This window comes from Larimichthys crocea, chromosome III (assembly GCF_000972845.2).
Source record: "Larimichthys crocea isolate SSNF chromosome III, L_crocea_2.0, whole genome shotgun sequence".
NCBI lineage: Eukaryota > Metazoa > Chordata > Actinopteri > Sciaenidae > Larimichthys > Larimichthys crocea.
The window spans coordinates 22025735-22048546 of NC_040013.1; the positions used below are offsets into that span (position 1 = coordinate 22025735).

At 40.2% G+C, this 22812-nt stretch overlaps 1 protein-coding gene across 3 annotated transcripts in view; it reads left to right on the forward strand.

The window, feature by feature from the left end:
* The window catches only part of LOC104936108 (inactive phospholipase D5), a 61962-nt gene that overhangs the window by 5414 nt on the left and 33736 nt on the right, over positions 1-22812 (forward strand). Inside the window, exon 1 of one of the 3 annotated variants that reach the window (XM_019270643.2) lies at positions 10191-10528. The exons of the other annotated variants lie outside the window; for them this stretch is intronic. Within the exon in view, the coding sequence (XP_019126188.1) occupies positions 10523-10528 (6 nt within the window). The 5' untranslated portion in view covers positions 10191-10522. Of the gene's footprint in view, positions 1-10190; positions 10529-22812 lie in introns of those variants that run through there. 3 annotated transcript variants of the gene reach the window in all.

A 22812-nucleotide genomic window follows, 5' to 3' on the forward strand; every position in this document is an offset into this window, starting at 1 on the left:
GAGGTTTACCTGTGAACCCTTGTTTGGCTAAGCCATGCAGCGTGGAGTTTGTGGAAATCTTTCATGTTGTCGGTACTTTCGTAGAATAAGCTTTAAACTCTGCACTATAAACTGTGCACTTCTTTCAACAGTCACTTTTGTTTTCTATTACACAGGAGTTGCGAGGTAAACACTATCAGCATTCTACAGAGAGCTTCTACTTGTAGAGATTTAGTGTCTGGGAAAGGAACGGAAAGGTGTGTGTTGAATATTTGATATCGGAGGGGAACGGTGCCATGTCCAGAGAGCTGCTTTCTAAGCCTGTCTGCATAACCAACTAGAACGATGAATCAGCCTGTCCCCTTTCTGCAGACACACACACACATAGACATACAATGCACTCAGCTACATGTAAGTGTTTTTTTGCAGACACCACGCACACAGACGAGCTATTTTTCAGACAAGCCTGCAGCAGTTGCTTAACAGACACACTCAGACAGTCAATACAACATTTTTCATGAAGGACAAAGTCAAACCCTACGTTCTCTCTGCAATTAGTTAACAGCAGCCTGTGTCTTGTTTTTTTAAAAGTACCATTCTAGTCACATCTAATGCCCAGGATGCGCTGGCAATGTCTGTCTGATTAGATTTATCCTCCCACCTTCTAAGTAGGAGGAGGATGAGGTAAGAAGGTGGATAGACTGTGCTTCAGGCACATTGAGTGCAAGAGTCAGAGCAGCGTCATTAAAGTCGCGAGTTCAGCATCGACTTGTCGATCTCTGAGTCACTCATGCATCACTAAAGCGCCGCAAAACAGATGAGCACCTCCAACCTGTTGTCATTTTATGTTTGAACCCTTTCAGTCTAGACTAAATGCCTCTTAAAGCCACATGTTTGTGTAAAATATGGATAAATATAGGTGTCAAATGCATATATGATGATTTTAGAACACCGATCCACCTGATCAGCGTATAGGTGAAAAATAAACCTTTACAAGAAGTCAGTTTTGTTCACATCTTACAAACAGTCAAACATGCTGCTAACCTTTTACGGAATGACGAGAATCTAAATTATTTACACGTCAATAAATAAAACATGCCGCCTGGATCACCAAAGAACAATGCAAGGAGTGGTTCTAACCATTATGGATGGCTCCTTTTGCTCATGAGGAGCAGAACTATTGACAGACTGACTGAAAAGAAGATACACCAATCATTTAAGCATTGAGGGTAGTTGGAAAAGTGTCAAAAATGTCAGAAATTCAGGACCAAAATACAGAATATGACATGACATAATGAGTAAGCGTGATGCTACTGCCAAAATTATATTTACAACAAACTCACTCAATCAATCATGTTGCCCTATTTTTCCTGGTCATAACGTGAGTCTCTGCTTGCCTCTGTTTCTTTTTGTATCGTAGAGCTATCGTAAGCATTCATCACACCATGCAGACGTGGATCGAGTACAAATTCACAATGTGAAAACTTGAAAGATTGTTGCAGTTGCACACTGTCGTCCCTTTAAACAGTCGACAGAGCAGCAGCTTTGTGGTGAGACATGCTGATGGAGTTCTTTGCCGTAGTTACCATGTTTACTTTCTTTACTCGCCTCTATTTCCTGTTACAATCATCTATGTGCACTGATTCATTTAAGCTCGTGTGCATTGTGGTTAGAGGTTGCTTTTCTAAGACTATGTAAGTGCATCTAAATGGATTTAATGCCATTAGGAGCTCATGGTCGTGTGGATATTTATTTTCATGCACTGATAGCTTATATTTCACATGCTTGCACTGACGTAAGGAAATTACCATTTCAAGTTTATATTGAGGCAATTACTGGATCCAAAGTGTGTTCACTGTGCACCTAAGACTTACAGCAGAAGAGGCAGCAGCTTACAGACAGGTTGGGAGGCTGAGTCTGGATCAAATACAGTGAAGTCTCCCGGATAAATTTTAAGGGTTGGCAGCTCACAGTGGAGCTGTCTCCCCACGCTGATTGCATTTTCAATTTCATGGTGACTGTACTGATGCATAGACCCAGGTCTGTGGTAATATTGGTGAAACTGTATAGCCCCCTGAGGCTTTCTATCATGGATAAAAACTGGTCTAAGAGGTTTATTTTCTTTTTTCATCTCATGCTGTTGGAGACTGGATCATGGCAGTGAAGAATGTGAAGAGGAGAGTTAAGGACATTTGGAGGTTTTACTCACCTCAGAATCGTTGCAAATTAGCCACGTATGAATTATTAGTATTGATTATGCTGTGAAAAGTACACCACACATTTTGATGAGCTCTAGCTCCTGATAAATGGGTTTTCAGTGATTTACTGGGAGGTTTTACAATGCTTAATGAAGATGTCTCTACCTTGTAAGGCAGCTGAACTGGCGATATCACGAAATATCTATATATTGGACCAATCCATGTCCTCTGAGGAACTACTTGCAGCTACCATAGTAGTTAACATTAGGTTTGAATTGGAGAGTATTTCATCACTGAAAGATCAACGTCACTGAAGAGTGTGTTTAATGGTGACAGACAGATGGATTATCCAATCACCTGCCAAGTGTCGTGCCAGAATCTGAGCTGGGGGAGCCAGGAATGTAACCAGGCAAAAAGCCGCCAGCTGAATAAATCTGGGACTGACTTTTAGTCGTTGGCTGAAAAGGCTGAAAGACAGATGCCAAGCTGGGTTACTTGCAGTTGGATTAGTAAGTAATATTAGCTGGCTGCTATGTCTTGTGTTGTTGCACTTGCACGCTTGATGTTTGGCTGTTAGTGAAGCTGTCAACTCGCAGACCCAATGTAGAAAGCAACATTAATGAAGCTTTAGCTTCTTCATGGAGTAACCACTTTTTTAAAGAGATTTGAAGGGCTTACATGTGACCAAGGAAATCTTTTGTCGGCATTACCTCCAAGCCGAACAAAGTTCTGCTGTTCGACCCCATTATTCAGTGAAGACCTTGGGTTTTGTCTCCACATTCAATGCAGCACAGACAGAACATTTTTACATATTTAACGCTGAGTTTTATCGGACAGTTATTCAGGAGGAAACACTAATTTGGAGCTTTGTACAGTAGCTGTCTGTCAACTCTTCAACTCAGGCATAAAGAAGCATTGTGCTGTTAGGTGGCTTTGATTTTTCATTAAGACGTTCCTCAGACAGACACTAAAAAAACACTGTTTCTCTTTCTCCTGTCAAGCAGACACATTATCTGTCGTAGTGAAAATGTTAGTGATTGGGTAATTAAGGGTGTTTTCTCGTGTCCTTTAGACCAGATACTCCCTGTGTGGTAGATGGAAGACAGCCAGTGAAAGGAAGCCAGTAAAATTAAAAGAGGACACTCTTCAGTGCCTGCAGGGGCTGATTAACGTCAGGCGAGGTTTTCACATGTTTCTTTTTTTTACAAGGGTCTTTCTGCGGGAAGCGAGATAACAAGAGAGAGATGTCTTTGTTTCAGGAAGAGGGATATACTGCTGGTGTGAATGCAATCAGATTTTATAGTCAGAAACTAAAATAATAATATATATGTATGTGCCTTACTGTAGTCAACCACCCAGCATGCTCTCATAATTGTGCTCAATACTCTGTACCAATTAAATTGATGCTTGGGGTGTTTGGCTCTCAGCTTGACAGCTTGGCTCACATTCAGCTTCACTTGACTTCAGCAGCAACTTAATGTCCAGGAATGAAGGTTTTCCTCCCTGTTGTTTGTTTGCTGCTAAAAATGTGTGATGGTGCAACTGTTGCGGAGACATCAAATTGTCAAAACCGTTCATCTGCACACTTGTATTAGCTGAGATGAATCACCAAATCATCACACAGAGCCACTGTTAATACTGCTTTTCTCTCATCTTCTCTCGGTTATCTAATTGCCACCCACTGCCGTAAGACATACTCATCTATGAATCACTGTTTTGGTCTCGCTTGCTGTAATCGGTTTAGGCATAAATCCATCTGCAGTGAAGAGGTGTTTGTGCAAAGTGACTTGGTCAGAGAATATAGCACACTGACATATGGTTCTTGGATCTTTACAAAAGTAAAAGTGGCAATACCACAGTGAAAGAAAGACTCCCTTGCAAGTACAAGTGAGTTTTCTTAAAAAAATACAGAGTTCTTTTTAACCTGGGTAGAGATGTGTGATTACATGACAGGTTCTCTGTGATGCTCATTCCCCAAAACCAAAAAAATGTTCACCTGCTCTACTGATGTGTTACGGCTCAGGAAATACAGGATTGGACTCCAACTCAGGCAGGCAGATAGGTTGAGGTGACAGAAGGCAAGACATAACTAGGACAAACTGACAAAGGAACAAAGTGTCTGAGCTGGGAAGCATCTGGAATGCAAAGAGAAAGGTCAGGAGGCTGAAGGTGGCTGGGAAAGAGATGTGGCTTAAGAGAAGGACAGAGAGGTGGACACTTTCTTTGAAAAAATAGTCGATTGTGTTGTGGTCTGTGCACCACTCTGCAAGATTGTTAATTTCCATGTGATATGAATTCTCATCATTGCTTGTAATGCAGCAGACATTGCTGTGATATATATAATATATATATATATATATATATATATATATAGATTAAGTACCTTAATCTATAGTAATGAATGAGAATTTACAAGTTTAATCATTTGGTCATTTAAATTATTGCAAAGTAACTAACAACTACAGCATTCAGCGGATTAGTGGCATTAGTACCTGATTTATTTTTAATATTCCTAAATATTCATAGAATACAAATCAGTGGATCAGTGGATGGACATTGATTGTATAATGTATGCAGTGATTGTTTTTTTTTACCATTTAGACCTTATGAACAGTAGAGGGAGCTATTGCCTAATGTGTGTCTCTGTGCACGTGTGCAGGTGTGTGTTGAAGTGTGATGTCTGTCAGTTACCCACACGTGAGTTTTAAATCTCTCTCATCTCATTTACTTTAATTGGCTATTTCTCCCCCCCCCCAAAAAAAATCATTTTCTCTTTGATGGATTTCTTCACTGCGTGGCATCTCAGACTCCAAACATGTTAACTCCTCTCTGTCTGTCTTCACACACACTCAACCACACGCAGAGACAGATTAATGGTGAAAATCCACTGGAAGCCAAACCCATGCCTTTTATCAGGCCAGCTAATTAGACAATTAGCTGAAAGTCATTAGAGTCGGTTGCAGACTTTGGGAGGTTATTTTTGTTGAAGTGTTACATCAATGTGATCGTGGGATGCTCGCTGATTTGTCGAACCCATATGTCATCAAAATGTGAGGAGGGGGATTTAACTTGTGTTGTGTAATCTTTACACCTCTTAGAGAGAAGCTCTCGGAGCATTGAGCATTGAGCTCAGGGGCTGAGTAGGAATCTTGCATGTTGGCATTTAGTAATTCAATCTTACATTCCCTCCAGCTCTCGCTCGTCTCTTGATTTTGTAGAAATGTTTTGTATCTTATTACACAAGCGAACAATTCGCTGCTGATACACCCTCACTGTTGGAAATTTTCAATAAAGTGACTGAAGAGTGTGGTTTTTGAGTGCAGTATCTTTGTACGCCCTGGGATAGATCTTTTCATGGTTTATCACTTGATGTTATCGAGTGTGGTTGTGTTTATCCGGTTTGGATGTGTGTGTTGTCTGTGTGATGGTTCATGAAGGGAGGCTCATTGCTTTTGAGCTGTCAGGTCAGGGAGTACATCTGAAAATGACTTCCTTTCCTCGGGGAGTCTAATTTATTTTTCACAGCATAGCTCATGTTTTAATTCGTTCTATGAACTTCAAAGTGTAATGAATATACAGGTGGGAGCTCGGCAATGCTTTGATGAGTTTCCTGACAACTGACATTTTGACTGCAGGTGCCACGATTGAACAAATTCATCTTAATTAGCCACTGAGAAGACGTCTGAATCATACAGATGGATAGGAAAGGAAGAGGCTACATTAAGTTCAGTGGAACCTCTGTCATCTGTAGACTTAAAGCAACAGTTCGACGTTTTAAGAAATATGCATATTGCTGAGAGTTAGTCACATACTGAGCTTTGGGTGACGTCACGGATACGGCATCCATCCTTTATACTGTCAATGACTGTGTTACACAAAGTGGATAAAAATCATAAACTGTGTTTGTTTTGTGAGTCGGTGACTTAACAAGGAACATCAACAAGGTTATTTTTCATTTTTAAGTGGTACTAGTGAGTCAGGAAAAACAACTTTGTGTTGAAGGATACACTCTTGGTGAAGAAGCAGTGATCCATACTGGATGATAAAGAATAATGATTGTTTTGCTTACTTTAGATTCTGCTGTGTGCAGTACAGTGAGCACTTCAAGCAGTGTGAACAACAGCTGTCATTGATCAGCTGAATGTGTAGTTTAATGCAGTGCTGGTAATGAGTCCGCTTAATTTAATTTTATGGTAGGTAATAGAAAGCTCAAACACAAAATACTGGACCATGGAAAACAGTAATGTCGACTAATTGTTCTATATTTTAGCCGCTGTGTCATCTTCTTCTTACTGTAACAGATCAGTAGTTGTGCCATAATGCACAGATTTGTGTCCTTTGTCACAAGAGGCAATGTATCCACTGAAAAAAAACAAAAAAACAAGCAGTGTTATGCCCTATGAAGCACAAGAAAAGATTTAAATCTGCACCAGAGAGAGATATCACAGCCAACATTGGAGCAGTCTTTGCAACGTTTTTTAGTCTGCAATCCTGGATAGTAAAAATGTCATGATATTAAATCCCCCAAAAACGAGGGAATTATTCTTATTATGTTTCTTCCCCCAGTATAACGCCAATTTTGTGACATTAGGTTGAAATAGGACAAGTAAGAAGAGCTTTCATTTGGTGAATTTTAGCTTTAAGTAGCTGTAAAATGTGGCAGTCTGACAGTATTAATCCTCACGTCCTCAGGCCGTGTGTCTCCATCGGTTTAATCGAATCGATCGGCAGCTGATGCTCCTTAAATATTGATATGTATCCCTGTACAAATGCAGCGTGTGAAAGAAAAAGACATCATGGGGAAAGCATAAAAAAGTTCTCAGGGAAGTTTGGAACTTCTCCCATCACTGATATTAAAGTGTGTCTCTTATCTTCACACCCCTGAGAACCTGCACTGAAATGAGTTTAAAGCCGCCTGTGCATTTCCTGTAACAAATCACCATCTGGTGGAGATAGATGTTCTGTTGGTACCGCTGAGGTGAAAGCAGGCTGATGCTGTTTGTTGGTGAAACTCTTTTCCAGGCTGTCACTCCCTGACAGTAAATCCCAAAGGAAGTGTGTACACATGGCACACACACACACACACACACACACACACACGCTCTGACTGTTTTCTTTGTTGTCCACATCAACCATAACCTTGGTTATCGTGCTAACTTCATACTCAATATGGGAACTAGTACTTAAAAAACAGGCGTATAAAACCAGCATCACCTCAATAATAATCTTTTTACTGCAGATGCCAAAAATGTCTGATGTTCTTATTATGAAATGGAAATGATGATACATTCAGGAGAGTGTCTACATAAACACAAACATTGTGCCAGTGCTTAACAACCTCATTTATTTATGGAACATTTATTGCAAGCAGTTATGGGGTGTCACACACGTCATACTTTCATACTTCCTTACTTTATTGCCACATCAACGTGACTGATCTCAGTTTGTCTTACAGAAAACAGAAAAAAAGATAAAAATAGGAAGCCCAGCATCTAACGGCTTCCCACCTCCTGCCTGACGACATGGCAAATGAAAGCTGGAGCTGATACCTGAAGACTGGCTGTGAAATGACCCGAGCTGCCAGTTGTTACGCACGCACACATACACTAAAACAAGCAAAGTCTGCCCTTCGTGTGCCAGGTCAGATAGAAAGTCACAGTTTTACTGTGCAATAATAAAAACTCCACAGATGGAGGGCAGAGATGACTGCATCGGTAACACCTCTCTACACTTGGACATATGAGAAGAGCTTTCATACAACATATCAAGTCCTTCATATTATCCAAAGATTTCTTTTCATACTGTGAATCAGGGAAATAATGAGAGCTCCTAGTTACTGTAGAAATTTGCATGTCTTAAATGTTTCTTTATTTGTTGCATCTTTATTTATAGCCAGTTTTTTTTTTTTTTTTTTGCTACTGTAATGACCCAGTATCCCCCTCAGGGATGAAAACTCATCTGATGTGGAGCACAAAGACACATCGAGAGAAAGAGAGATTTCGGAGATTAGAAACAGCCACAGCAGGTAGAAATGTTGTTGAACAAATGAATCTGCCTCAGAGAAGTGACAGCCTATCGATCTGACTTGCAGCTTGTATAGATCCTTCAGAGGGTCTAAATCAGACAGTATATATTATACATTAGATAAACATGGGTGAGGTCGATGCCTTGTTTCAAAGCCTTACTTATGAATCCACTTTTTTGGCATTTCCGTGCTGTTACGAGTCAGGTTGAGCTACATGGAGTTAGGGTGTGTGTTAGAGATAATCTAAGTGGATGATTTCGATTGCTGGGTTCAAATATCAAACACTGACGAGCAGTTCCACTTACCGGCAAGTAAAACAATCTTGAACCTGAGCTAAAGGTCGTCCTTGTGTTCTTGCGGGTGACTTGTGTTGTTGTGATGTGTCAGTCGGCTGAATTAAGTGTTACAGTAAGGCTGTTTGTTCATGGGCTTTTATTACAGATGCAGTAAAGTCGTGTTAAGATAGAGGGTAGTAATCTGCAGATGGATACTCCATAAAAGACATAAAGACAATGTATTTATAAGGTCTCAACAATGATATTTAAAAATACTATCTGCTTTGTTCTGCGTTGTTCTTTTGTTATTACATCTGCCTTCATATAGATATATAGATTCTAAATGTTTTATATTGAGTTATGAGAGTTAATTTTGCATTTACACAAGTAAATTAAACGGTTCTTCAAGGTGATTGGCTGGTTTTATGCCAAAAAAGTTATACTTTTTACTAGTATATCTATAACCTCTTCTCTTCTCTTCTCGTCTCTTCTCTTCTCTTCTCTTCTCTTCTCTTCTCGTCTCTTCTCTTCTCTTCTCCCCTCTTCTCTTCTCTTCTCTTCTCTTCTCTTCTCTTCTCTTCTCTTCTGTATCTAACACCACCCTCTGTTGGCCGTTATCTGTCGGTACAAAGCTGCAGGGCGGACTGACTTTAAAAGATTTAGCATCCTCACTCTGCATGTGAACAGGAGCTGCATTGCATTTCAATGTGCTGCCGATATTGGTATTGCATACTAAAAAAGTGAAGTTCAACCTCCATGAATTACTTCATGATATCTGTGCTTGATGTCACATCTTGAGATTCACTCTTGTGTACTGTAGCATCTCTTTCTTTACCCTGCAGCTTTCCGGCTAATATGAACAGGAAATAGGTGTGTGTTTGTGTGTGCATGTGTGTGCCCTGAGTTAGTGACCACTCACATGTGATCAATGCAGAATAAAAGTGACGTATAATAAGGATGTAGAGTCACCATGGTGCTATACTGTTGTTGTTTCTCTATTTATTGTATATACTTTTCTCTAAATTTAAATTTGCCTTTACTTCTTATATTTTATATTCTCTATATATATATATATATTTTATTTTTTATTTTATATTTTATATTTGATATTGGGCTGCTCTGGGACCAGGGGAAACCAATTTTCGTTTCATCCCATGTTTACATGTGTTGTAATGACAATAAAACTCCTTGAATCCTTGAATCCTTGAATCCTTGATATGTCACTTTGCGAGTTTATAACAAGCAAGTAGTTTATTTAACCTACCAGTGCTGAAACAAAATCATCATCTAGTCTTAAAATAGTCGTGCAAAATGTGTTGTTTTAATCACACACACCGATTAATTAAGTGAGCACAAGGGCAGCACACGTAGGGTGAGAGGAGATGAGCAGGACAGGCGAATGGATGGACAGTGAAAAAGAAAAAAAAGAGGAAAAGCCGGACCATCTATTTATTCCCTCCCTCCCTCCCTCCCTCTTTCTGTGTCTATATGCGAGACCAGAGAAATGTGAGCTTTCTATTAGAGGGAGAGGGTGGGGAGTTAGAGAGAGGGAGAGAGAGGGAGAGTTAGAAGGAGGTGGACGAACACACGATACCGTGAGACGAGCGGAGGGGAGGAAAGTGAGACAGAGAGGGAAAAGGGAGGACAGGGAACATATAGAAGAGAGAGAGAGATGAGAGCCAGATGATAGAAAAAGTGTTAAGAGAGGATAGATAGATAGATAGATAGATAGATAGATAGATAGATAGATGTTTTCATTCATATAACAGGCTGGGAGGAGCAGCACTTTCCCTCTCCGACACAGACGCTCATTTCACACACATGCACGTGCATTTACAAACACCAACACACACATTTTTGCTGCGCAGAGAGCTGCTGGCTCTCCACCCCTGTGACTTCCAGGGAAAGAGGGGAAGCGACAGCTTTTATAGCTCACACACACTCACACACAGAGTCATACACTCCTTGTGTTTTTGTCACAACACACACCCAGAAAAACAAACAAACACGTGTCTCAGGGAGGACTAGCGACAGAGGGATGCATCATGAAGGTGAGCTCTGCTTACTATGAATTTGTTTAGTTCTCGTGTGTGTGCATGTTCTATCTATCTATCTGTCTGTCTGTCTGTCTGTCTGTCTGTCTGTCTGTCTGTCTGTGAATAACGTTGCACTCTCGACCTGTGAACTGCAGCTGAAGTGATAATGTTTCTCTCTGTACGTGTCAGGTGTTCTGACTGTTCTTTGGCTGCAAGTGCTTCACACCCAAGTGGCTTTTTAACTGCAAGTTTGTGTGTGTGTGTGTGTGTGTGTGTGTGTGTGTGTGTGTGTGTGTGTGTGCGTGCGTGTGTGTGTGTGTGTGTGTGAGTGAGTGAGAGAGAGAGAGAGAGAACCAGGATTCGAGGACAGTTTTGCTGGTGCGCACGGTGTCCTTATCAGTCACACACTGGTGTTCATATGTTGTGAAGAAGTAGCTCAAAACTATCTTCATGTATGTGTGTTCATGCAAGCGTACAGTGCAATGGATACATGAGCAAATCCAGAAGAGGGTGTTGATATTGACCATTGTGCACATGATGAAGATGAAGTGTAAAAAATGTGTGCATCACAACTCCTTTAATACTTTCTGAGCCTGTGAGGTGCTTCTCTGGTTCTTTGACAGATCCTTTTGTTGGCATTGAGAAGAAGAGGACACATTCAGTAATTAGGCTGTGAAAAGTAGGAGCTATAATGATACACTGACTGATATTAGCTTATCTTACACATAGTGTAGTATAGACATCTCATTTGTAGGAGACAGAGTTGTATTTATTGGGGTAATTGACAAGAATCCAGGTATAGAAATATGTTTGATCATAGTATATAGTATTATATAGAGTATCCACCAGAGAGCACTGACAAGAAGTTCGGCTGTACAACATTTTGTTCATCTTGATTCTTTGAAAATCCTCATCATAAATGACTTGTTTATGTAATTAACAAAACAAATCTGATGATATATTAAAATCAATATCAGTATCGACCTTATCCAGTATTAGAAGTAATAAAAAGTCATCGAGGTTCACTCACTGTGATTGAATTTGTGTCACTTTGGGTGAAAAAGTGAAATATCCCTTTAACTGAACACAGGAGCTCTAATTTCATAGCACACTTTTTCATAACACGAATCAAATCAGAGGATGCTGGAGGAGGACAAGCAGACTCCAAGATCTCTAAGTTTCACCTCACTGTGAACTGACAAGCTCTCAGGAATCACCGTGTACGATACACTGCTCAGATTCATGCAGATTTCAGTCAGTCATTGTACTGTCATTGAATCCATAAGATAATTCTGGACAACTATAAATCATCCCAAGACCTTCACAGCTAGGTTTTCCCTTTACCGTTACTCCTTCGTCACCTCTGTCTTCTTCTCTGATCCTTCCCCTTTGTCTCTGTCTCTCTGAGTCTCCTGGTCCCATCAGTCTTTCCCCCCTGGGTGCACTGCCTGACAAGTGGGCAGCTGGGCTTAAAATGTGTCGGCCAAGACTGTTTAACTGTGCGGTGGAGGGTGGAGTAGAAAGAGAAGCATAGTGAGTATGGTATAGAAGGGTGACACCGTGAAGAGAGAGAGGAGAAATTTGTAGAGAAAAAGAAGATTACAGAGAGAGTCTTTTTTTTCTTTGGTAATTCTGCTCACAGACAGCATCAATATGCTTGGTACACACACACACACACACACAGAAGCCATCAGACCATGGCGTTAGGCGCCAGCAGACAGCCCAAAACACCTGAAATGGTAACCATGGCAACCAAACCACTGGCTCCTGCATGTTGTGCAAAGTCCAAAAACAGCGGGACGGATCCAGTGTCAGTGCGTTCGCCGTGCGTGATATCTCTTCAAAGACGGGTCAGTCTAGCCAGACTTGTGTCTGTTTACCATCGAAGGTTACAGTTTGGATTAGCTGAAGTTCAGGGTTGAAGCAGCCTGACTCCCTGCTCATGGTGACTGCAGTGGCTGTTTATATTATACTTCCTACCTACCCTCTTACTCTCCCTCTCTTACAGTTGTCAATGAGAAACAACAAGTGGTAATCCTCGCTAACAAGCTGCACTAATGGTTTGATTTGTGCATGAGGAACAAGCAGTACCTCCATGTCTCTATTCATCTAAGCACTTCACAAAAGCAACATAGTTTTTTTTTTCCCCTCTATCATTTTTGCACAAAGCCTCCCAAAAAAATCTCAAAATTATGAAGTGCCTTAATCTAATCAGCTGTATTGTCTTTTACACTCGCTGGGTTGGTTTATTTAATTTCAGATGCAAATAAATTTGCATTAAACCTTTTCTGTTATTAGTTTTTCCACATTCACTTGCAAAAGTATAACTGTCTACAGTTTGCACATAAAGCACTTGAACATGGCTTGCTGATGAGTTGCATCTCAGGGAAGTTGTCATACTCTTCTAAACATTCTTTTATCACCTGAGCCATCACATGCAAAGTGCATGACATGCATGTACTTTATATGCAATATCTATGATATGCAATGTTTGATGAAAATCTGTTCAGACCAACACTCAAGACGAGAGCTTGTGGTGTTATGTCCTGTGGGGAGGTACTGAACTCCTGCAGGTTGTGTCATTGTTGCAGAGGTTGTTTTTTGGGGGGGTAAATTGCCTGTTCACTGTACGTGACTACATGAAAGATCAAATGTGAATTTTCTGTTCACAGTACATGTAACACATTGCTACACAAACAACTTTACTGCAAACATACAAATGTAAACATCCCTTTTTTTGTGTGTATTACAGTATTGTACGATTTTCTCAGTAAACCTTCAACTGCTGTTGAAATCTTAATCGACAAAGCTCAGTGTGATACACAATAGCATTCAGCTGGACAAAACTGACATTCTTGCAGAGTGTGCAGTAAGCAATCATGGTGGAGAAAAACCATTTAAAAAGTTTGACCTCTGCGGCTAAATCATTGACACAACAACTTTTCATTTTGGTGGCATTGGCCAATTTACTGATACAATATCAAGATTTTGAAGGTTTTGCAATCGAGTTATTTTCAGTGTTTCATAGTTCACAGAGAATGATGAGGCAGTTTCAAAAAATGAGCCACAGTCAATATGAAAAACTGTCAAATACTCAAAATTTAGAGGACTGAGGAGTGGAGAGAGCTTTCTTTTTATGCCTGTAAAAGTATGATTATGACAGACTTTTCAAAAAGCATTATTCAAATGTATATATATATATTTTTATCTCCCTGTGGACTGATTCTTATATAACGTCTTTCTAATCCTGTCACTTAAGGATAGCGCTCAAACTGCTACCCGTATGCTGAGTGTGTCAGAAACTTGGCTGGCTCTCAGCACAGTGGAACAATGCCTCACATTATCACATAAGCTCTGCATAAATGAAACGGGAGAAAAGATTTAAAAAAAAAAAAAAAAAGTTTGGTTTCCTGTCAAAGCAACCCTTCAGCAGTATGATGAAAAATGACTCGATTTATTTGTTCTGCCGCCAGATGAGAGCTATTGTTGAGCTCTGCGAAGAATAATATAAAATCCTTGAACTAAATCGAACTCGTATCTTGACTTGTACACAGAAATCAGTCTCAGGTATAACCTGAGGAGCTTTTGTGACATTCACTTCCTTCGTCTCTTTATAACTCCTGTACAATACAATAAGGATCTTATTTCAACCACTGTAAGCTGTCACTGTGAAAAAAGGACAGATAAGAAACTGAAAATTGTCAAGCAAATTATTGATTTGATGATTACTGTTACAGTACAGGTGGAACTAATAACTATAAATGATGCTGCTCTTTCATGTAAGCCATAATAGTGACTGACTGGTAATACCAGGGCTCTGAAACTAACAAAACTTTTACAGTAATCCTGTTTTGATATGAAATAGGCTCACTGAAATTACCATATGGTTAGTGTGTTTAGGTTTAGGGCAGCTAAAACTTCAAACATGTGTCCAAGGTGTTGATTTAGTTTTTCATTCATCACACCTCGACCACATTATTACATTTTGCAGTGCTATAAGAACTTCACACTCATAGGTAATGTAGTATTTACCCACATAAGCCTCTTTGCGGCCGTTTATTGATGTGACCATGGCTCAGATCAAAGCATTACTCACTAAGTCAGTCAGTAACAGCCGTCTTTGAAGCCAGAGGTGCATGTGTCCATTTTCCTCCCGGGTTTCCTCAAGAAGCCCAAGAAACATGCAATATCCAAACACACTGAAAATCAAACTGATAACACTTTATAATAAGGGAACTGTTATAATGAATATTAGCGTACTCCAGAGACCAGAATCAGTTTAAACAGTTTATTGCAAACACAAGTGGAGGTCTAACTCAGGAGCAGGGTGAAGAATCTCAGGTGTGGCCTTGAATTGGTTCAGGTCATATCTGACTGGGCGGGACTTCACTGTGACTCTGGGTATTTTCTCATCAGATGCAAATATTATTGCCTGTGGAGTCCCTCAAGGTTCTATCTTAGGACCTCTTCTGTTCAACATTTACATGCTCCCACTCGGCAAAATTATTAAAAGTCATAACATTGAATTCCATAGCTACGCAGGCGATACGCAACTGTACATCGCAGTATCCCCACACGACCAAAATAAATGTCTGGATGGGAAATAACTTTATACAACTCAATCAGGAAAAGACAGAAATAATAATATTCGGGCCCAAATACCAGAGAGAACACCTCTCCCAGCATTTTCCATCTCTGGCCCTAAGGACAAAAGATCAGGTCAAAAACTTGGGAGTGACCCTTGATTCCGACCTCAACTTTGAGGCCCATATAAAAAACATAACCAATAACCAAAACATCATTCTATCACCTTAGAAACAGCTCTTTTACCTTAAGAACTGTTAGTTGTTTATTTCTGTTTTTAGTCTGCTCTGTGAAGCACTTTGGGCTACAATTCTGTATGAAAGGTGCTATATAAATAAAGTTAAAGTTGAAGTTGAGGAGATCCAGAACAGTGGTGGGATTCAAAACGGTGCAGGACTGGTGGTGGCAGGTACTCCAGGTGTTAGGACGAGACATGGTGAGCGACAGACACAGCAGGAAGCGATGAAACAACAGCAATGCTTAGCTAATGTATGACTCATGATGATTCAATGCATGACTAAATGCTGGATGTGTCATACATTCTTGTTGCTCACCATCATCAAATGATTAAATCACGATGACTTTATATGACGACATTTTTCTACAGCAGGGCTGGACCGGACAAATTAAGCATTGGCTCTAGATAGGACCTGTCACAGTCACCGCAGGGCAAGGCGAAGGAGTTGTGATCATGAAACAACTACAATGCTGCATGCTACTAAATAATATACACTGGTCCTTTAAGGAATGTATTTCATACATTACTTTATGTGATCAAGACGCAGTTCAGTTACATAAAAGTCTGTCTATATAACTGCATTTATGTATTTATGTAAATGTGTCTGATCACTGATTCAGATTTCTACTGTTATGCTATATCAGAGAGGCAAATACATCAAACTTTATGTAACTGGAATCCAGCTAATATAATCACATATGAATTAATGTAGTGATTTGTCATTTATTAACGGTGAGCAGTGAGAATTCTTGCTATTAATTCATGCAATAAATCATAACGGCTCATGTGTTGGTTTAAGCATGACTTAACTATGATTTATACCCTCATTATGAAGTGTTACCAAAGAAACAACCTGTGTTTGGTAGATTAAATATGCTTGTGTGGGTTGCTGGTTTGATGCCGGCATGCCAGGAGCTGTACCCCCTTCTCTTCTTATTGGACACACACACATGCACGCACACACACTTCCTGAAGACACCGATTCTGGACTGTGGACTGACACATTATCCATCATCCTGTGCTAACAAGGGTTTAACCAGGCAAAACAAATGACACCGCTCAGAACATTACAAGATCTTAGCAGGGAACACACAGTCTGATTTAACAAAGCATTAATTATGGATGGATCATCATCAGATGCATAGGAGAAGAGAGGAGTTGACTCTTTTGTTGGTCAGTGCTGATCAGGGATTCACTCTATATGCTTATGTATTTATTATAAATTCACATTTCTACCCTGTGCACATTTTAGAAATGTGTATATTAATACATTAATTTGATAGTTTTGAGAGACAAGGGTGAAGCAGATTAAATTTCACTCCAGTAATAATACATCAGTATAATTTTACAGTTTTACAGCTGTTGTCTGTGTGACAGATGGCCTTGTTGTGAAACCAGTGGTATACATTTTTCACAGCTGTAAGCCCAGCACCTACTTAAGAGTCTGTACTGTACTATGCTTGCTTCTTCAGTGGCATTCATGTCTGTGATAGTTCAGTGATTGGTACAACAAAAAGCGTGAGAGCTCATCCATCTCATGTCTGTGACAGCTTCGCTCTGCATCAATTTTCATTATGCTGTTGTCACTGTGCAATTAACAACTTGTTCTTTTCACTTGGATTCACCGGGGGAGACACAACATACGTGCTGCTATCAATGTGACCAGCAGCTTTGCAGGTAGAAACTTTATCAAATATCTGGATTTTAGACCATTTACAGACATTTTGACGTGACATAATAGCACGGATGAATAACATTAATGATGGCTCTGTTGCATTCAAGTGTCATACCAGTGACCTGTCATGCACAATATCAAGGGCCCAGTACAAGCAGGGATGTAGCCATTATTAAAAACAACATGTGTCTGTCTAAAGATAATGGTTTCTTATATGTATATGACACAAATCTTTGTAATCATTTGTTTATATTGGCTAATAGATTAATTCCTAACGCGTTTCCGATGTAAGAGATGAAGAAAATCCCCAGTCCTCCTTCTCAGTAAAAAACTATGCAGGCGGGCTGAGGTGTAGGCTTGGTGGATGCTGAGACACGCAGATAATCCTGAGATGGGACAAATAGGAGTAATTCTCAGAGACCGGCAGGCAAACAAACTACTATAGGCCGGTAAAAAAATAACCTAGATTCTAGGCAGGATACACAGCACAAACACAAAGTGTGAGTACAACTAGGACTGGCAGTTTGTCCACAGCTCTTGTAGGCTGGGGAGAATGTGTGGCAGCAGACAGGTGTGCTGATTGCAGATAATGGGCAGGTGTGTACCACACCATGACACCCACACAAATACAAAACAGGAGACATAGAAAACAACACACTGAAGTTACAATCAGGATGGCTTATTCACGGTGACAGTGTGTAACTAGGAAACTGTTACTAATAGCCGCGGTACAAAGAGACATTAAATAAATTGAGTAGCTTTCAACATGATTAGTCATTTACTATAATTAGATTAGATTTGTCATTTGATACATCCTTGCACAGGTTATTTCTGAAAAACTAAATTTCAAACAATGAATGACCTTGTCTTTGTCTCCCGGGGGCAGACGTAATTTAAGAAAATGAACTTTTTAATAGCCACATCTGGACGGGGCTCGGCGGAACTGCAGATGATGTACGGCAACTAAAGTGTTTTTGTGGCAGTGTTATTATCAGTGCAGAAAAGTCTAGACTCAGTGATTTTTAAAGTTAGCTCCCTGTCCTGATGGTAACTCTGCCACTAAACTTCTTGACGTGCCAGCTCATTACTGTGAGCATCAGCATCCCTGGTGCTCGCATGAGGGAAAGAAGGCACAGAAGGCCGACGGAGTGTCAGGGCCATGCACACAATCAAATTCATACACTGCCTTCAAGGTAGCAAAAGCAACTGTATATGTCTGACAGTCTAGATGGTTCTGCAATAAAGGATGGACAGGTGCCAAATTGCACTTTGATTATTTATTTAATGGTAACACATTAATGAGTTGAGTAACAAAGAGTTGATGTTAGCTCAGCTCTGTGAGACTTCACAGCAAAGCAAACATTGTATTGTTGTTGTTACGAGAATTTTAAAGAAAAACCCTTGAATAAGGAAGACTGGATTCAAAGTATCAAAGTTTAAGTTGAATTTATTATACTTGTACAAGAAGGAGCGTTTAATAGTGCAGCACACAAAAGGGGTTACAGAGAAAAGGCTCCTCGAAGAGCCTTGACATAAGGGGTTACAGAGAAAAGGCTCCTCGAAGAGCCTTGACATTTGGTTTTTATACAATCGATAATGGGCTGTCTTAACCCCTGCAAATTGTTAACAGACAATTTGCAGGGGTTTTCTTTTCCCTTAATCAGTAGTCAGCATATCCCCAATCTAAATGTCACCTCTCTGACCTGTCTCTGGCCCTCTATTCATACATTAACATGAACTTTACCTTTACCCAGCCTCAGCAAAACATTAATAAAGGGAAGTGTCCTCAAGACATGTAATAAATAGGAACACACACCGTATGATTTAAAACATCTGAATAGCGGCGTAATCCTAATTTCTATAACAGTTGTGACCTGATGACTTTACACTGCTCTTTTGCACACGTCCTGAACAGCAAGTCGATCCAGAATCAGCCCGTACCCTGTGTTATGAATACAATATATTATATTTTAAGACAAATTTCCAGTCATCAAATTGTTAGCGAAGTTAAATATACAATGTAGTTGGAGACCATTTACGATGATCCTGTCCCCAGATGAATATGTCTGAGTCCAGAAAATGATCCGTGTCTACCTCGGTTTCACAGTCACAAGAGATGTGACATTAATTAATTGCAACAAAGGGCTTTCTGACACAAAGTCCTGAAAGTTAGCTTCTCCTATGTCAAGCAACTGATTGCAGGCAAAATATGCAATTTCTCCCACTCGGCTTGAATGTATATCAGCTGTCTTGACTGTCTTGGACTTGCTTAAAAGTTATAAGTGAGTTGGCTACCGTGGCTAAACGCTTCGACAGCGAGTCATCAGAAAAACTAAACAGTGATCCTGGCTTGATGTCAAAAACTCTATTTGTTAATCTGCTGCTACAGCATAAACAATTGTGGAGGCATTTGGACCGTCTTAATCCTTTCACAAATACACACACTTAAATTCACACATGCACAAATGGAGGTCGGCTGACAGCACTCTACAGACACCCGTACAGACGTATACGATACTCAGTCCGGGATAAATAAACACACACAAATTGTTCGTGTCAACTGACACACTGTCAAAGAGCTACTGCAGAGTTTAATTTTGTATATGCAAGACACACACTTATTACTCTACACACACACACAACCACAGACAAAAAACTGTACTGTACTTCATAAAGTTCCACATCATGAAAAGTTGTGGGGCGCTACAAGTCCCAGAGAAAGGTCACGGTGAAGAGTTGTTGCTCAGCTTTATTTTAGCTGCACTGCAGATATCGTGCCGAAGCCCCTTCTGGAGAACAGTTATCTCTCTGTCCCCAAGGTGATAACTTTATTCAGCCATAAACATAACTCTGACGTTGAGCTGAATTAAGTTTATGCAACTAAGTTATGCCAAATATACTTTTGTGTTTATTTGTGAATGCACCTGTTTCCAGGATCTTTTTAATCAGCTTCCCACAATTCAAATTCAGGACGTACTTCTTTGATGATTACTTGGCTGATATCCTGTTCTTAGCTGCTGATAATGTCCTCACTCTGCCATCTTAAGTCCAGTCAAATTAAACAAGAGGAGACAGGGAACCGAGCCCTTATTGTGAATCGATTCCTGACAGTCTACCTCTCTCTCTCTCCCCCTTCGTCTTTTCTTTGTTCCCCGCCATCGTGGTAATTTAGCCGAGGCCTGTGGCTTGTCAAGGGATCAAGCCCAAGCAGCTCAACTGGCAGAGCTTTAATGAAACAGTTTTGGCTCACAAAGGATGTGTGTGCTTGAGTGGGTATCTGTGTGTGTGAGTGTGGGGGGGGGTACTCAGTAAACCATCCTCTCTGTCTGTATACACCAGCTGAGCCAGTGTAACTGAACATCCTGCTGATTTCACCACAAAGTCACACACACACACAAACACACACACACATACACAAGCAGTGAAGTGTAGTTGTTAGTGATGTGACCGATGGCAATAGGATACACGCGCTATTATGGCTATGCAGAGGAGAGCAGTGGCAGGAAGCGCCAGCGGATGGTCGGAAGTGTGGAGAAAGATGCAGGTGTCTGCAAAAACATGTACTTTTTAGTAAGATGAGAACTCAGTGATGGCTATAGAGTACTTTAGTCAACAAAATGCACATATATCACGTATCGCTACACCAGCAGGAGCATATTGTTATTATATTGTATTTTACTGGTAGTTTGGAGTGTCAGTTATCAGTTTCAAAAGTATAGAAATTGTCAGGGAGAAGAGGTGATATCTGTGTGTGTGGTGGAGTAAATATGTTGGGCATAGTCGACTCTGCAGGAAACTAATAGTACAATGTGCAATCCGAGCAGAAACTGTGCACTTTGCATAAACCTCATGATGGAGGTTGAGTGGAGATCTGGCCTCATGCAAACATCTTAACAGGACTGAATATTTCCTGATGCAGACCTAGTAGACAGACACTTATATAAACTAAAAACATCTTCATACCAAAGTCAAAGGCAGCACCAGCCAATTAAATAGGAATCAAATCACAAACACCTGAGACAATTGCTCCTCCAATAATTTCTCAAATACTGTACATACATGCAGGAACAACCATGAATCTCAGCATCCATGAAATACAATATACCTGTCCAAGTCCAAATTAGAAATCATTTTCCTAATCAACATCTTAAGGAAAACAAAAGTCATACAGACCACCCAGTACTGAAGTCTACTTCACTCTCTATGTCTATCATTTATATTTTTATACTATGTTCCTACTGAAGAACCCGTTACCTTTTAAACCTGCAGGTACAGCCCTCTGAGCTACCCACAGTTTCAGCTCATTGTTTGGCTTTCTGACCCTCATTCTGATCCATCTCAACGCTCTCATGGTGTCATTTTTGGTCACAGCAGGCAGCTGTTTTTAGTGAAAAAGCTCTAGAAAACCACTGCACATTACCTGCTCAACGTCAAATAGCCGACAGCAGTTAGCGACTATTCAGTGAACATAATGGCACATTCAGCAGCTAAACATACAGATGTTTATTTATCTAAATGTTGCATTCACAACTTGTTTTTGCTCCCTCCCTCCAAAAATATATTCTTCTTGAAATATTATACATGTTGCCTAATGTTAGAAATCATGCAGGAAAAAGAAATCCAGAATCCATTCATTTCTTTAGGATACAGGAAAACATTAAATAGCTACCCATTTTGACATATAACTCCACTCTGAACAGTGCAGGCTTTAAAACAAGGGCCAAAGAAGCAAAAAGATATAAACTACTGACACATTTTGCTCCTTCTTATTACTGACCCAGCAAAAATGCATAACAAAAGTCTTTATGCCTTCAAAACACTGAGTGCTGTGCATATATCCAAATACTTACGGTATTAGAGCTGACGTGGACATTCTTTGGCTTAGACAATGCATGCAGCTTAAAGACTGGACCAAGAAGAAGGCTTGGACGGGCAGTAGAGGGTTTATCAGGTGTGTTAACTTTGGGCTCAGATCTTATCGTGGTCAGCAGGGCTCCCATGTCATTTTAATGCAACTATAATTGACTTATTGATTTTGAGTGCATGGGATCAATGGCTGCTTTGCACGGGACGGCCTCCAGAATGTGTGCTGAGAAAAAGACTTAAGTTGGGTTTGAGAGTATCTACTGCTAGAATGCTATCAGTGTTATATATCTAATTACAAATAAGATGTCCTTGGTGTATAGAAATAAGATGTGGTTTAGTAATAATGAAGGTACAAAGGCTTCTTGTGAAACGGCCTTGGTTTTTCATGGCAAAGTAAAGGTCACTCAGAGAAAATGTTGTAGCATGAGGTCTGAGTGTCAGTAAGCGTCCATTCAATTAGGGAAAAAACATATTTTCTACTCTCAGTGGTTTTGAGCTATGCATGTAGCTTTGCTTTTATTTTAACCACTTCTGAATTACCAATTAAACCCAATTACATTTTGGTCTGTGGTACACACAGTAGTTTAAAAATGAGAAACAATGTCCTGGATATTCTGGATAATGAGCTAAGGTTGGGGTTATGGTTCATAATGAGGAGAAAACAGCAAGGTCATCGGCAAAGTCTTCAAGTTGGGAGTCTGTCGGCTGTTGTCTTCCTCATGATTCAGTCAATGGCAGTCAGGAAGCGGATAGGAGACTTGGTACACCCCTGCTTCATACCGGACTCTATGGTGAACCATTCAGTTTTCCATTTTTGGTTTCCCAGCTACGCCTGAGGACAGTTACATCAAGTCTGACTCCACAGGTGGAATCTATTCATGTTCTTTTATGTATCTCCCCTTGCTGGACAGCAGTTCTTACTGTAGACATGTCCAT